Here is a 15890-nt window from a genome sequence, read left to right as displayed (position 1 = left end):
GCAGACTGCCCTCCAGGAAATCGTCACGTTCCTCACAGGTCTTCCAGCGGCTCTGCAAATAGCATAAGGCGTCCTGTGCCCGCAGCGCTCCTGACAATAGTGCAGAGCTGGGCAGGCTCCATGCTTCTGTCAGAGATAGTGGCCCGTGACAAATCCTGCACGGGTTCATGGGATTTTCAAAATAGGAGTGAAAATTATGGGCTAGAGGTGGCATTATGGGGGCACAGAAAGTTACAGGACGGGAACTTGACCCTGCAGTCCCAGTCACCCCTGTGCGACTCGTTTCTGCCCCACCATGCATTGCCAAAGCTTCCCAAAAGTCAGTGCCCTGGATGGTGGTGAGCTGCACCCTGGGATACCTACCCCATTGTGCACCATACTGTGCATCAATACAAGCACTGCTGGTCAGTACGCACTGTGCCATGCAAGAAGCCAAGTACATACACGCACAAGCGATATACTAACTGTGGGGGCTTTATGCCCATGCAACTTGCATGGGCAAAAGGTTGTAGTGTAGACATGCCCTATGTTATTCTCTTATTACTGTAATTCAGAACAAAAGACTCAAATTACCGAAAGGACTAATTTTTCAATGAATTTTAACTCAAGCTAATTAACGGATTTATTTGTAAATTCCCGTACAATTAAGTAGAGTAGGGCTCTGAATCAAGAAAGCACTTCACATGTGCGGAAAGCGAAGCGTACGCTTCTAAGTGCTTTCCGGAATTGGGGTCCAAGGGCAGTAAATTGGGGGAGAATACACTATTAACAGAGAGATGGAATCCCGGTTTTAGCTGCAAAACTCAACTAAATCTCATCTGGAGCCAAGACCAGGACCTCCCTAGTTCTAATCCCAAACCAATTCCACATACTCCCATGCTGACCAAAAAAAATAAAATAAAATAAAATAAATCTGTCCAGCTGCCAAAGCTTCCAGCTTCCAATCTACAATGCACTAATACATTGTTCCTGTGAGGAGGGAGCTGGCTGATGTGATTGAAGAGCCATTGGCCATTACCTTTGAAAACTCGTGGCGATCGGGGGAGGTCCCGGACAATTGGAAAAAGGCAAATATAGTGCCCATCTTTAAAAAAGGGAAGAAGGAGAATCCGGGGAACTACAGACTCACCTCAGTCCCTGGAAAAATCATGGAGCAGGTCCTCAAGGAATCCATTTTGAAGCACCTGGAAGAGAGGAAGGTGATCAGGAACAGTCAACATAGATTCACCAAGGGCAAGTCATGCCTGACCAACCTGATTACCTTCTATAATGAGATAACTGGCTCTGTGGATATGGGGAAAGCAGTGGACATGATATACCTTGATTTTAGCAAGCTTTTGATGTGGTCTCCCACAGTATTCTTGCCAGCAAGTTAAAAAAGTATGGATTGGATGAGGGTGGATAGAAAGCTGGCTAGATCATCGGGCTCAATGGGTAGTGATCAACAGTTCGATGTCTACTTGGCAGCCAGTATCAAGCAGAGTGCCCGAGGGGTCGGTCCTGGAGCCGGTTTTGTTCAACATCTTCATTTAATGATCTGGATGATGATCATTTGTCTTCCACATGGACACACACAAAATTGTAATTCCCATCATCAGGCTATGGTGACATCAAACCATGCTTGAGTTCATGAAGTTACTACAAGCCTTGGGTGCTCCATAAATTAAAATTTACCTTTTGGAGGTTGGGTTCGGTTTTTTGTTTTGTTCTGGTCATGCACGCATCCACATTTTAAGACAAAAAAACCTCTCCCCAGCATCTACAGCATCTCCTTTCCTTAACTGAAACAGCTTCTCCCCTTTGGATGCAGAACGGCGAGTTTCATTGTTTGGCTACCCCCTGTTATTTTCAAAGATGTGACTTATACCGCAATTGAAAGTTAGTTGCCCACATTCACGAGTGCCAAATTGCCTGCCTACCCTGTGTGCCCTTGTAGTGGGGCAACTGCCCCACTCCAGTAGAACAAGGGTTAAAAGCAGCCCTGGAGAGGGCTGGGGCTGTGAAAGGCTAGGCTGATTGGGGAAGCAGCCACAGCTGAGGCCACACCCCAGTCAGGCCACGGCTGTGAGCCAGGTGTTGAGGAAGTCTCTCTCTAACTTTGTAGAGAGAAGAATCTAGCTGCCAGAGAGAAAAGGGCACCTGGAGCAGAGCAGAGCAGGGCTGGGGAAAGGCCAGAGGAGCTGGGGAGCTCTAGCCTGGCAACTCCCCAGGCTGAGGGCTTGGTAAAGGCCTATGCAGGTACTGGGGCTGGGAGGTGCAGCCCAGAGATAGGCACCTGGTCCAAACTCCTTGCCAATGATAAGTGGCTCTCACAGACTGCAGTTTGCCCCAGTGAGCAGGGGCTAGATGACAACTGGCAGTAGCCACTGAGGCAAGGTGGGTTTAGAGGGTTGGAGGTTCCCCTGGGAGGGGAGACCCAGGGCGTGGGGGTACTGCTGGGGCAGAACCCTGAGGAAAAGGGCACTGGGGTCCGGGAGGGACATGGGGCCAGCGGCAGGCGAGACACCGGCCAGAAGGAGGCGCTCCAGAACTGAAAAAGAGCTAATTCCCAAACGACCAGCAGGAGGTGCCGCACCGGTGAGTCATCACTTCGCTACAGCCCTATTACCCCAACTGCCCATGCAGCTCCACTATTTGTGCATGCAAATGGCCAGTTAGCTACATTACCAACTGTGACAGGTTTCAGAGGGGTAGCCGTGTTAGTCTGTGTCAGCAAAAACAACGAGGAGTCCTTGTTGCACCTTAGAGACAAACAAATTTATTTGGGCATAAGCTTTCGTGGGCTAAAACCAGTTAAATGTATTACTGACTCTGCAAGTACCCCATCTGCAGGCATTGAATGTCTGTGCATGCAAATAAGGCATGGAATTGCCTGTGGAAAAATTCACATCCTGAATTGTGAAGATTAGTCCCTGGAAGTATTGTTGAAGCATCATCTGGCATCTTTTGTTCACCTAAATGGAGATCCAAGTCTCCAAAGACTCTATATGGCTCCTTGAGCAATCTACAGGTGACAACTGGTGAGCCCTCTTTCAATTTATGATCTATTTTAAAATATGAAAAAAAAATTAGATTGCAGTGCCCTCTGGTGGACAGTTAAAGAAACTGATAAAATTCAGCATTATCAAGATATCAAAAAATGGATACAGTAGCCAGAATGCAGCATTGATTTTACTTAGTGTACTTTGGACAACAGTTCATTTGTATTACTTATTCAAATTACAACATAACTTTTTAGGGGAAAAAAATCATTACAGCAATTTGTATTCTATCCCTTTAGGGATTTTTTTCTAGGGAAGGAAAGATACAGGATTGTAATAATTGTGTAAAGCCTTAGTTAGATAATGATTCATGTTTGTAAGGCACTTTGAAGATAAATGTGAAAGAACTTTCCAGAACCATTAACAGGGATAAAAGCAATATGAGTCCAGAGACTTTAAACAGGATTCTATCGAAGTTACTCTAAAAACCCTATAGAATTTGACAGACAGATCCTTTCTATAATTTTTTAAACCATTCCATAGAATTTGATAGAGAATTATATTCCAGTTACAGAATTCTATCGCTTCGGTTACAAGTTATATGGAGACTTTATATTCCTCTATTGAGTTCATTAGGACTTTCTTAGGAAGGGAAATTATCAGACAGCTTAAGCATCATTAAGTCAGCCTTGTCTTTTATATGGAACTGCCCAGGCATGGCACTATTCAGGATCAGACGAACTCCACCTATGTGTGCCTGCGCTTTGTGATGGCTTCTATTCTGTCTCTTAGGGTTTTTGCCCAGTCATCTTCTCTCCTCAGTGTCGTGGACCTGGTCTCCATCGCTTTTAAAGCTTGTATATCGGGTGGAACTTCAGGAACAAGCTTCACTCGGAGCACGGCATCTGGGAACTTTGCTGCTGAGGCAGGTGCTAAGCAGCACCTGGGTCTGCTGCGACAGAGACAGACAGAGGATGTCGTTTACTATTAGTAGTTCTGGTGTCAGTTGGGTGTAGACCCACCCAAAATAAAGGGCCCACCCCCTCTGCTAAAGGGGCAGAACCACCAAGCCTAGGCTCTTAGTGATTTCTGGGGACAATTAAAGAGAAAACAGGAGTGAGGTCAAAGGTTAATAATGAGGGAGCCAGAGGGGCACACTGAGGAGAGAACTCCAGACAGCGCCCACGGCTCCTCAAAGGTGTCTAAGGAGCCAATGGACACTGCCCAGAGGAACTCTGGCTGGAGGTCTGATCTGAGAAGGGAACGGAAATAGGCCCCGTTGTCGCAGAGCACTCCCTGGTCCAGCTTCCTCCTCCCAGTGTGGTGGATGGTGGACATGGCCAGTGCCAGGAGGAGGTTGACAAGAAGGTCCCGCAACCCTGTGGGGCACAGATGGGGTGTGATTGGATCAGGAGGTGCAGCCACAACCTCAGTAAGAGGTTATGAAGGAGCTGGAAGAGAGGCTGCAACCTGAGGCACCCATGCAGATGTGAGCCAGGATCTCCCTCTTGCTGCAGAAGGAAGCACAAATGCTGCTCTCATAAGATCACCCAGGATGTTAGCCACTTCCTGAAAGGAATCTGGCCTTCCATTAGTAGCTTCTTACTTGCTGACATGGCAGTCCAACTGCTGATAATGGTAGTGAACAGCCACAGCTGAGTGGGGACACAACAGGTAGCGATTATCTTCCCAACAGCGTCTCATTGCTTGAACAATGTCTTCGTCAGATGCTGAACATGAGCTCAGCGCTTCAGAAAGCTGGAGAACCAAGGAGAGGGAAAAAAACAAACAAAACCCCCAAAAATCATAGACAAAAACCACACTAGAATTTACAGATCAATGTCAAATCATTTTTAAAAATGTATTAAAAGTTCATTCTGTGATATTACCACTTGTATGTAAAACCTTCTTATTTGTTAGTATCTTGAATGCAAGAGAGACGGGTACTTCTGTCAGACACACTGATATCATCACCAGAGTCAGTCCAGCTATATCAGTTAATAACTGCCATTTGTTGGCGGACACAATGCAACTGATGCCGGTATTTGAGGATATAGATCCCAAATGCTGATGTTTGTGATGGGTGAAGTAATACATATCTTCTACGATTTAACAAGGGCTTTGCTAGTGTTTCTTTCCCATGGAGATAACAAACACTGAAACCATTAGTTTACTTTTCACCTTTGATTTTTCTCCCTTTCAGCCTGATGCCTGATTCACCAAAGCTCTTGCTTAAAAGGTTAAGCATGCATGTAGTCCCACAGAAATCCATACCACCACTCACAAATTTAAAGTTATGCACTTGGTTAAAAGATTTGCTGGCTCAGGGTGTTGGACAGTGAAATTACATTGTCGGAGAGTGTTTTGGTCCTATGTACAAATAATGCACATGCTACTGGACTGGGGTTTCTAGGACTGCAGGGGAATGTTTAAATCCCAACAAAATAATTGCAATTTTAAAAGATACCTATGCACACAGGTTTTGGAAACACCTGTCTTCCACCACCCTACCTACAGATGCCTACATTTTAGGTTTGAGATGACATGGCATGATCCCTTCAATACACTTGCAATATTAATATTTATTCTGAAAACAGTTGATTTAAAAAAATTGTGATGGAAAAGTATTTACTGAACACACATGAAGGGACTGACCTTTCTCTGCACTTCTTCTGGGAGTGTAAGGTTTTTCGAAGTGTAAAACTGTTCCATCAGAGTTTTAATCAAGCTGCCATCACAGTCCGAAAGCAGCCACAAGATTCTCTCCATATTGTAAGGTTCCTAAAAAACACACACTACACACATGAACCTCCATCCACAAAGAATCAAATTCAGAATCTGGAGCACCGGTGATCTCTAGTTGGATACTTAGTGCGGTAGATACTACTGTACCGCACGGCTCAGCACCTCTTGTGTGCTCAATGGGAATTGGAGATGCTCAGCTCCTTGCAGGATCAGGCCTTGTATATTTGTGTCAAAATAAATAGGGCTGGAAACACCCAGCTACCTGGCTCTATTCCAGGCCATTTATAAAGGTATGTCAGCACATTTTGGAGCTTTTACTGGCCTGTACATTGCTGTCACTATTGTCCTGGAATTTCTCCTCCTATGAAACAATTCACAGCCCATTTCACATTGAGAGGGGTTGCCTACATGAGACACTTTTCTGGTATAGCTTCAGTTTTGTCGGCCTTCACTCTCACCCCGCACAGGATTCCAGCCTCATTCCGTGGCAAACAATGGAGGGTGCTCGCTGAATGAGTAGACATTCGATATTTCTCTTAATCTTCATTTGTACATGGAGAAACATAATGAAGTAGAAATAATGAGGAAACCGTGTGGCACCTTAGAGACTAACGAATTTATTCAAAGCAACCTGCATCCTTTCATGTATTTATACCTGCTCCTGTATTTTCACTCCATGCATCTGATGAAGTGGGTTCTAACCCACGAAAGCTTATGCCCAAATAAATTTGTTAGTCTCTAAGGTGCCACAAGGACTCCTCGTTATTTTTGCTGATACAGACTAACACGGCTACCACTCTGAAACCTGTCATAATGAAGTAGGTACCCTCTGACAGCCATCTAGTGGCTTATGTGGAAGAAATTCTTTAAGGGACTGGTCTCAGTCTAGTTGCTAATCAAAACCTATAAACCACACCATGAAAACCACCAGTGCCATGGGAAATTCAAGATTAGGGCCCCCTTGTGCTAGGCATTGTCTGGACAAAGAAAGAAGATAGTCCTGACCCTAGAGAGCTCAGAGTCTAGGGGTTTGTCTACACTTGAAACACCGCAGTGGCACAGCTGCAGCTGCACTGCTGGAGCACTTCAGTGTAGATACTACCGATGCCGAGGGGAAGATTCTCTCCTCGGCCTAGTTAATCCACCTCCCCAAGAACTGGTAAGTAGGCTGATGAAGACTTTACTGCTGTCTACACCGAGGGGTTAGAGCTGCTTAAGTCCATTGCTCAGGGGGTGTGGATTTTCACACCTCTGAGCAATGTAGCTGGGTCAACCTAATGTTTTAGAGTTGGCCAGTCCTAGCATACAACAGGAGGACAAAAAAGAGAAAGAGGACCCCATTATATGGCCCTGTGATGGGGTGTGCATCCTAATAGGCCCTGAAGGGGTTAATGTGGGCCTGAGAGGCAAAATACTCAGGTGTAGCTGATCATGAAGCCTGCTGGGTAGGGGCTGGCTGGATAGTATAAAGCCAGGAAGTTGAGAGCAGAAGACAGCTGCAGGGAGATCTGCAGTCACTCCCTAGAGCGAAAGGGTGTTGGCCATGGACAAGGAGGAGATCCAGGGGGAGAGTAAACCTGGGACCCTGCCCGAGACTGGGGATTCAGGCAAGAAAGGTAAAGTAGCCATGGGGAGCAAAGGAACCACCGGTGGTAAACCAGAGGTAGGGAGGTGGAGTAGGAGCCCTAGGAAACAGCAACAGGGTCCGAGGGCAAGAAGCCCTAGTTTGTTAGTCACAGGTCCCTGGGCTGGAACCCAGAGTAGCAGGTGGACCAGGGCTCCCCTACCAGCCACTGGCAAAATGGCACAGGACCTGCAATTGGAAGACAAGATTGCCTGAGACAACATATGAACAGCTTGTCCAGTGTGACATTGTTACCCCAGAACAGGGGGATAATATAGTGACCTGGCTAGAGGTCAGGAAGAAGATTAGCAGAATTACTGACATCTTGGCAGAGACCCAGGATTTTTTAATTGCGCTCCTGGATGAAGAACATGGTCAACAACTCCACTTCTCAGGCACAATGGAACTTTCTACCACAGCGGAAAAGCTCGTCTATACAGGAGACAGAGCTGTCTCAAAGGCGGTCTGAGACTGTGGAATGACCTATCTGGAACTACCGACCATCACAAACCTCCCCACTTTCTCCAAATGCCAGGGAATGCCACTTTCTTCAGCCTGCTGCTGATAGTATAAACACAGAGCAACACGTTAACAAAACAAAAAAATCTCTACCGAAACACCACACTGCACACAGAATTCTCCCACTAGGGAGACAATCAGAGGGAGAATGAACCACACATGACAAGTTAGTTACATCACTTCATGCACTACTGGAAGGCGCTCAGACTCTGCAGTGACGAGTGTGGTGTAAGAACCAATGTAGAACAGAATCTGGATAGCAAAATAATTTTAGTAGATTCATCATTCAACATAGTATATATGATCTCTCCTTCTTAAGCAGACACATACCTGAATATCCATTGCAGAAGCTAAAGTTGGCTTAACGCTCCCCGAGAACGAGAAATCTCCATGCTGAATTGCCCTGTGCATAATGTCGTTATTATTCACCACAGCGACGAGTCGGACTGGAAGTCCCATTTTCTGGGCGATATATCCAGCTGGGAAAGAAAGCAATTACACCTGGGCTTCAGCCCCGTGATGAAACGCTCAGAAAGCGGATTAACCAATGAAATCTTTGCTCCTCCATTTGTGCAAATTTATCAGGAGAGGCCAAAAATTATGTTCCATAATGCAGCTCTATCTTTAATATACAAGTATAGCCCAAAGAAACTACAGCTCCCTGTATACAATGCTCCATTTGAGCAGCCTCACAGCAAGAGAGACCACCGCATGGTTGGTCCTGGACTCTCTGCGGCCCCCACCATCATATTAAGAGATGTTGTGAAGAGAGGGGCCTCTGGAAGATGCTTTTCATTCAAATAGGATGTGACTTTTGAACTCTTGGCAACATGCTAATGCAGCTTCAGGCAGATGCTCCTGAAATATCATGAATGCAACTTTTTACATCACCCCTTGTATTGCTTTTCCAGTAGATACGATTCCCCTAAAGTTAAAAAGGTCAGAACTGTAAAGTTAGGTGAGAGAGCTATTACCATGAGTGCCCCTCCTGCAAAACAGTATAGAGTTCATGTGCAAATGGACGTATAATAAGTCACAAGTACACACAGGCCAGATTAGTTGTACTACTACAAATGTATTCACATCTAACTTAGATGGTTTTTAGACCCAAAGAATGTCTTTTCCCCCCAACCTAACCTGTGATATTTCCTCCAGCCCCTGTTGGCACAACAATTTCCACAGCCGGCAGTGGAGTCATGTCCATGGATGGGGTGCATTGAAAGTAAGCATAGAAGTAGTGAGCGATCTGCACCATAATCCTAGACCAGTTGATTGAGTTCAAACTCATCAGATTGTGTTGTCTGGCAAAATCTGCATCACCGAACAATTCTTTGATCGACTTGTCAATTTCATCGCTATTTCCATGAGCTGTGGAAAAGAGGAAGGAACAATCAGGAGTATTAACTGAAGTGTTGCTGAAATTAGTGAACTAGGCATAAAATAGTTGTTTTCACCTACTAAATAGGATTCAAGATCGATAGGTCATTCTAGCCATCGAACTGGAGCTGGGGTTTTGGTTCAGTCATCGCACATACAGAGGGTCCAACAGCAATATTTGGATCCAGATGTGGGTTCCAATTCTAAATTACTCAGCATTCCCAACTTTTAAGAGTGTTTGGATCCGGGACTTTGGTTTGAGCTCATCTCTAGGTTATTCCAAGGTCATAACATGAACCATCAGCAGAGTCAAGACTTGAACACACGTCTTATGGCTCCCAGAGTGCTGCCTGGGCCAAAGTGAGTCATGAAAGATCCTTCTAAGAAGAAAACTGACCAGAACAACTCAAACTATTTACAAGGGAGGGGAAGACTGAGCACCAAAGAGGATAAATTACCTTGGAGGGAAGGTCTCATTCTTTTAGTGCAAACCAATTTTCTGTGTAAATACTGTTCAGCCACTGGGGAATAGTTTTAAACCTATGACTAGAAAAGAAGGAAACCTGAGCAGCTCTGAGTCAACTGGTGAACAGTCAAGAGAGTAAAGCAACTCCAACTAGCCTCCCATTAGTCAGAGGCCTGGGGTTCTGAAAAGTGAAACACTGAAGTAACAGTCACACTGAATAGAGAGAAGCGGGAGAGGGTAATATATTTTATTGGACCAACTTCTGTTGGTGAGAGCGACAAGCTTACAAAGAGCTCTTCTTCAGTTCTGGGAAACATACTCAGACCTGAAGAAAAGCTCTGTGTAAATGCGAAAGCTTTTCTCTCTCACCAGCAGAGGTTGTTCCTATAAAAGGTATCACCTCACCCACCTTGTCTCTCTAATTTCCAGGGACCCACATGGCTACAAAATACTGCATACAAGTCATGATGATTGATGGCCCAACATGGTACACCCACAGTGGGAGCAGCATGTAACACAATTCCCCCGAGGCTTTCTAGAATTAATGGCCAGTTCCATTGGGACTGACTTTAACATCAACCCAGCAATAGTATAAAATAGATAATCTAACAAAATGCAAACCAATAAAGACATGGACGTTCTCTTCAATCACTGTCGTCATCTGCAGTTCTTGTATCTGGCTGCAGAGATCTTTGGGTAATAGAACAAAGATATCCATGTTGTTTTCCCCTCGCACACTTTCAATTGCCGCGCTACCGGTGTCTCCCGAAGTTCCTGTTTCACATGAAAATAATCAAGGAGAAAATAATTATATCTACTAATTAAGAGTTATTTAAAGACTGAAAGATCAGCCACATTTGTGTTTTCACACAGAAGAAGGGTGCAGTTCTCAGTCTGGGATACTTTCGGTTAGTGCCGGTTGTATGGCATTTAATACTGGAAAATGAACACCTCCCAAAAGGCAAGTGTCTGCATCACAAACCACTACCACCAGTGGCACCTTTCCTGGTCTCAGCAGAGGCACCAAAGAATGAATGGGAGGCTGAACCAGTAAAGAAGCCTTCTAGGTCAAGTGAGGCGTACTGGCTGCCCTGTTCTGGAGATAACCCTGGAGACTTACATATTGGTATCAATTCAGTTCCACTCATAAGCACTAATATGAGGCTAGAGTATATGGACCTTTGCACCATTTTGGTAGCCTCTGCACTGGCATAAATTCCAAGTACATTGCTTAGCCATCTGTTTAGCTGTAACCTACCGACTAGAATAGTGATGTGCTGCTTCCTTTTCTTCAGGAAGTACTGTAAAAACTGCCCTGTGCAGGACAAGGACAAGTCCTTAAAGGCATAAGTTACACCATGCCAGAGCTCCAAAACATTCAACCCATCCTTCAGCCTGGCCAGATGCACAACGTTGTTGTGCCGGAACCTCCGGAAGGCGCTGTCAATCAGATCTGGAGGGAAGCAGTTGAAGGGGACTGTTAGAACAGGTACCAGGAACAAACCTCCAACACATCACCTGCATGATCATGGTTTGCCAAGCTCATGAGAATCTTTACTGAAAAACCAAAGACTCTCCAGTACCACAGAGCTGAGGAGGTGATAGACAGAAGCCCAACACATTATTCTCTTACAAATTAAGAGTCTGCTCCTCGGTGTAAATTGGACAGCTCCACTGACCTTAACAGAGCCATGCTGATTTATACCAATTGAGGATCTGACCCAATCAGAACTATTTGAACAATTAAAACAAGAATCAACCAATGTTGCAGTGAACCAGCTCGGGTGGATGGTCCCCTCTGCCCTCTAATGGACGCAGTGAGACTTTGGATAGGTGCTATGTTAAAATCTAACTGTATAAACAGAACTGCGCAACTGTCTGTCAGAGGCCATTTACAGCTGACAGCTAAGGAGATGCTGCTTTTACAGCAGGAGAATCCAAACTCTTTTCCCACTGTCGGAGAGAAATTTGAGCTTCCATGGAGTGCACCACAGTGACATTTCTGAAGCACCAAAAGGCCACTGATTTGTTACAAGTTTTCTTTACCAAAACCTACACCTGGCTTCATGTTACATGTTTGTTTTGTGATCCATTTTGCCAAGGGAAAATATAGAACCAGGAACTTCTGGTAGAAGAAGGAATCGATTTGCTACATATGCTTTTACTTCTGTTTTCAAATATGTGTTACTTAAAACAGTCTGGGCCAAATTCTGACAGGGTGCTACCCAAAGGCAGAGAAAAACCACACACACAGCAAGAGAGGAAATTTCCTCCTTAATCCTGTCTACACCAATCAAAAACCACTTAGGAATCCACAGGTCTTCTATGATAGGAGCCACAAAGGTGACAGAGCCTGCTTATCTTTTCCATGCACACCCTGGGATACACCAAAGGTCTCATCTGATATGCTTCCATGTTCCTAGGAGTTTTCTACATGGAACAGCAGTGTGTAGCTGGCGCTGCTGCAGCCAGCATAAAGGTGCCCAAAAGCACTGATTTTGCAGCTTTATACACAGTGTATTTGCACCCACTTGCAGCAGAGATCTGCTTTCCTACAGCAACCTGGGAAACTGCATTAGCCATTTAAGAGAATGATTTTTATAGACAGAGACAGAATTTGGCCCTGTGTTTGTTTAAAGAGACTCTTCTGCTAGTCTTCAGAATAGAAGCAGATCTCCAACAATCTAGTTCAATGACAAGTGGATGTAACAATTGGGGGAGAGAAAGGACAGGGTAACATTAAAAACATTGTGCTGGAAATGTCCCACCTTGATTATCATACACATTGTAAGGAGAGTGATCACTTTAGATAAGCTATTACCAGCAGGAGAGTGGGGTGGGGGGAGAAAAAACCTTTTGTAGTGATAAACACCCATTTTTTCATGGTTTGTGTGTACAAAAACATCTTCTGTGTTTTCCATGTATGCATCCGATGAAGTGAGCTGTAGCTCACGAAAGCTTATGCTCAAATAAATTGGTTAGTCTCTAAGGTGCCAAGTACTCCTTTTCCTTTTATTAAAATAACTATTGAGATTCTAGCCAGTAAGGGCCTCCATAGGTCAACTGAGGATCAGGGTTATTAGACTGATGGATTAATACAGGGTCACAGTGATTCTCAAACTTTTTGTATTAGCGACCCCTTTTACACAGTAAGCCTCCGAGTGCAGCCCCCCCCCTTATAAATTAAAAACATTTTTAATATTTAACATTATTTTAAATGGTAACTTTATAACCCTGTTCTTCAAAATGGATTTACCTTTTCTCATCACTTTCACATTAAGACTAACACACATTTTTATTGAATTATTGTTATAAGCGGAAAAGGATTTTTTAAATCATTACTGTTTAATACTGGGGGTGCGAAGAAACGTTGCCAATATCACTTTTCACAGCAGACTTAGCACCCCATCGCCACCCTTATGGCACTGCCTTCAGAGCTGGGCAGCTCATGACTCCCACATCATAACCTCACAACCCCCTGACGGGATGCGACCCCCATTTCGAGAACCGCTGTGGTAAAATAATAGTCTCATCTAAGAGCTTTGATACAAATAGTGTGACCCCTACAGCATGTTTCTGGTTTGTGTTTACCATTCAGCTCTTTCCGTGGGATTAGTTCAGATGAGATGAAGAGTGAACTCAGCTCTTTCACCAGCTCTGGGTAGGGGAAGGCACTCCATGTTCGCAGAATGTTATAGTCCAGGGTAGGGATTTCCTGGGGCACAAAAAGGCCACCATCCAGTGCATAGCCAGAAAAGAGGGCTCCTTCAAAGTCAACGCTCCTGGCTTCTCCTCGAGTGCTGACGTACCTCATGTTTCCGGCATCACTGCAAGAGACGTGACAGTTACACCAGGGGGAGAAGTCTGGGGTATCGCAAGACAGGGAGACAGACTGACAGGTATTCTGTGGCTGCTGCTGTTATGCCGTTTACTGATCGGTGTCATGGAAACAAGGAATAGGACTAATTCACCAAGGCAACTAGTTCTGTGGAAGTAAAAAGGAGTATTCTCAGGCCAGGACTCCCTGAGGAGATTAGAGGTACTCCGCATATTCCATGGGGCCTGGGAAATTTATTTGGGGAAGAAGAGAATTCAATGGCTTCCGAATGCAGGGCCTGATCCCAAGAAGCGCTCAGCACCCACACCTCAGAATGAGACCCAGAGTGCAGATAGGAACTCCAAGCCCCAGTGTGTCCTGAGCCAACAAGGCAGGGGGAGCCTTACACACTTAACACTGGGAAACCAAAATTCCAGAGGATTCTCCTCTTACCACATTTAGTTCTCTGCAGCTTGAACCCCCTCCCCTCCGTACATGCCCCAAATATATTTAAATTCACTTATTTTCAAATCAGAAAAATAAATGTCTCCCCGTCTTTAAAAGGACCGAGGCAATAACAGGGCCCAGGCAACCTGCCTGGGCCGGACCCATCTTTCCACTCTCTTCAAAGCCGTGCCTCTGGCAGCCACAGCTGCAGTGCAGCCTAAGGACGTACAGTTTTGGAAGCAGTACAGGACAGCCTGAGTAATGGCCCCCAAGCCTCTGGTTAGACTCTCCCTCCTGGCTGACGCAATGCTCCCAGCAACTCCCATCCAAAACATTCCCTCCCTCCCCACAGCAAATGCTTTGCAATTCAGTTTCCTTCTGTGTCCAGTTCTAAGCAGCCTGTTGGAGTCCCCTTCACAGCAGTATGATCCCAATTGCTGGTCGTTCTTTGAGAGGTGGCCGAGCAGTATTATTTGCTGTGCATTGGCTCACTGCGTATTTCTGATGCTGTCAAGGCAGAAGTGGATTCAGCATCTAGCAGGCATTAGAAACACCACTCAATTGGCTGCACGAAGGCGGCATGATTATTACTGCCACAGTCGTGTTACGCAGGAGGGCAGGGTAGATAATCATAGTGTTCCCTTCTGGCCTTGTAATCTATGTAAAAGAGCTGCATTTTCTGCACCCTTTCACTGAGCCTTTCTAGCATAACCTGAAGGGACTTTTCATTGCAAACAAAATACCAAATTGATACAAGGGACATGATGGCCCCACCCAGAGAACTATTGACCCTGCAAGTTAGAAAACTATTCGCAGGAGTTACAGCATTTCAGAACTTCAGCAGCGCTGTTTAAAGCCAGGAATTTGTTTGGTTTTGCAGCTGTGGGAGTGATAAGGGACAGAACCTTGCTCTAGTCCTCCCTCAAGCACAGCATAAGAGCGGCTACAACGTTTGACCCATATGAGAGGCCTGGACCTGGAACATGGGTTTTGTGCCTGTCAGTTGTATGGGAAAATTCTGAGCCTGCCTCCACTGAGCCAGGTTCAAATCAATGTGTTCATCTATCAGACTTCTGGCTGAGTCACACGCGGTGTCTGTAGGTAGAACAGAATAAACCCCTTCCGGGGTACTCAGTCTTTCACTTTTCGTGACCCTGGTATAGGGCCATAACCAAGAGCTTCCTCCCTGTCTTCCTGCAGCTCTCCCTGGGCTCAGTCCTTGCTCAGTCCCAGCAGCCAGCCCGGAGCTCCTTCTTAGCTCCCCCCCGGTCCCTGCCCACACTGGGCTGTCCAGGGTTCTGCTGCTCTTTCAGCCAGGCAGGAACTCAGGCCCCTGTCTTCCAGCTCTGGGCAGCAACTGACGGACTCTGTCCCTGCTGCTCCTTTTTAAATGGCCGATTGCCAGCTCCTGCAGCTCCTCTGATTGGCTGCGTCCCCTGCAGCCACTCTAGGCTGCTTGGAGGACTTCTCTTCTGCTCCTCTGTGGGACAGGGTGTAGCAAGACCCTGAGGCCTCCAGCAAGAAGCCAAGGACTGGATGGGACTGGAGATTGAACTACTCTCTTAGGCCTATAGGGATCGCTCTAGTGCTATACCTGCTTCTCCCAACAATATAGGGCTGTCCACACCGGCACTTAGGTCGGTGTAAGTTATGTCACTTGGAGGGTGGCTTATTCACTCCCTGAGTAACATAACTTATTCTGACATGAGCAAGAGTGTGTTTTAAAATTTAAAAGTGGGACAAGTTCACCTCTAGAATGTAACTTAATCTGCTTCAATGGATTACACCAAGGATTAATTTGACCCAGGGCATGTCTACACTTGGACCCCCAAGTTAAGCACCCCCCTGTGTAAAGCCCCCCACCCCAAGTTAAGTACCCCACCCCTGCATTCCCCAAAGCCCTGCCCCTAGCCG

At 45.7% G+C, this 15890-nt stretch overlaps 1 protein-coding gene across 3 annotated transcripts; it reads right to left on the bottom strand.

The window, feature by feature from the left end:
- Positions 1–2749: 2749 nt before the first annotated feature.
- LOC141986003 (threonine synthase-like 2) lies at positions 2750–13655 on the bottom strand. 3 transcript variants are annotated; one of them, XM_074950173.1, is made up of 8 exons: positions 13304–13655; positions 10971–11165; positions 10334–10486; positions 9007–9237; positions 8200–8348; positions 5637–5762; positions 4588–4739; positions 2750–3930 (listed from the first exon to the last, which is right to left on the bottom strand). In XM_074950173.1, exons 1-8 carry the CDS (start codon positions 13524–13526, stop codon positions 3729–3731), a joined length of 1431 nt encoding a protein of 476 aa, XP_074806274.1. In that variant the 5' UTR covers positions 13527–13655; the 3' UTR covers positions 2750–3728. The 3 variants fall into 3 exon arrangements, with proteins under 3 accessions (XP_074806274.1, XP_074806275.1, XP_074806273.1); XM_074950174.1 differs by having other exon boundaries at positions 2750–3933; positions 13522–13655; XM_074950172.1 differs by having other exon boundaries at positions 2753–3933.
- Between the last annotated feature and the right edge of the window lie 2235 nt (positions 13656–15890).

This window comes from Natator depressus, chromosome 4 (genome assembly GCF_965152275.1).
Source record: "Natator depressus isolate rNatDep1 chromosome 4, rNatDep2.hap1, whole genome shotgun sequence".
NCBI lineage: Eukaryota > Metazoa > Chordata > Testudines > Cheloniidae > Natator > Natator depressus.
This window is presented reverse-complemented; position numbering and strand designations above follow the sequence as displayed.

Bases quoted from the DNA above. Each gene is read 5' to 3' on its own strand.
- LOC141986003 (XM_074950172.1), bottom strand. From the start codon at position 13,526: ATGAGGTACGTCAGCACTCGAGGAGAAGCCAGGAGCGTTGACTTTGAA. The intron at 11,166-13,303 runs GTAAACACAAAC...GCTTCCCTCCAG, and splicing joins CCCACGGAAAGAGCTGAATG to ATCTGATTGACAGCGCCTTC. The intron at 8,349-9,006 runs GTTAGGTTGGGG...TTTCTTTCCCAG, and splicing joins GGCTGGAGGAAATATCACAG to CTGGATATATCGCCCAGAAA.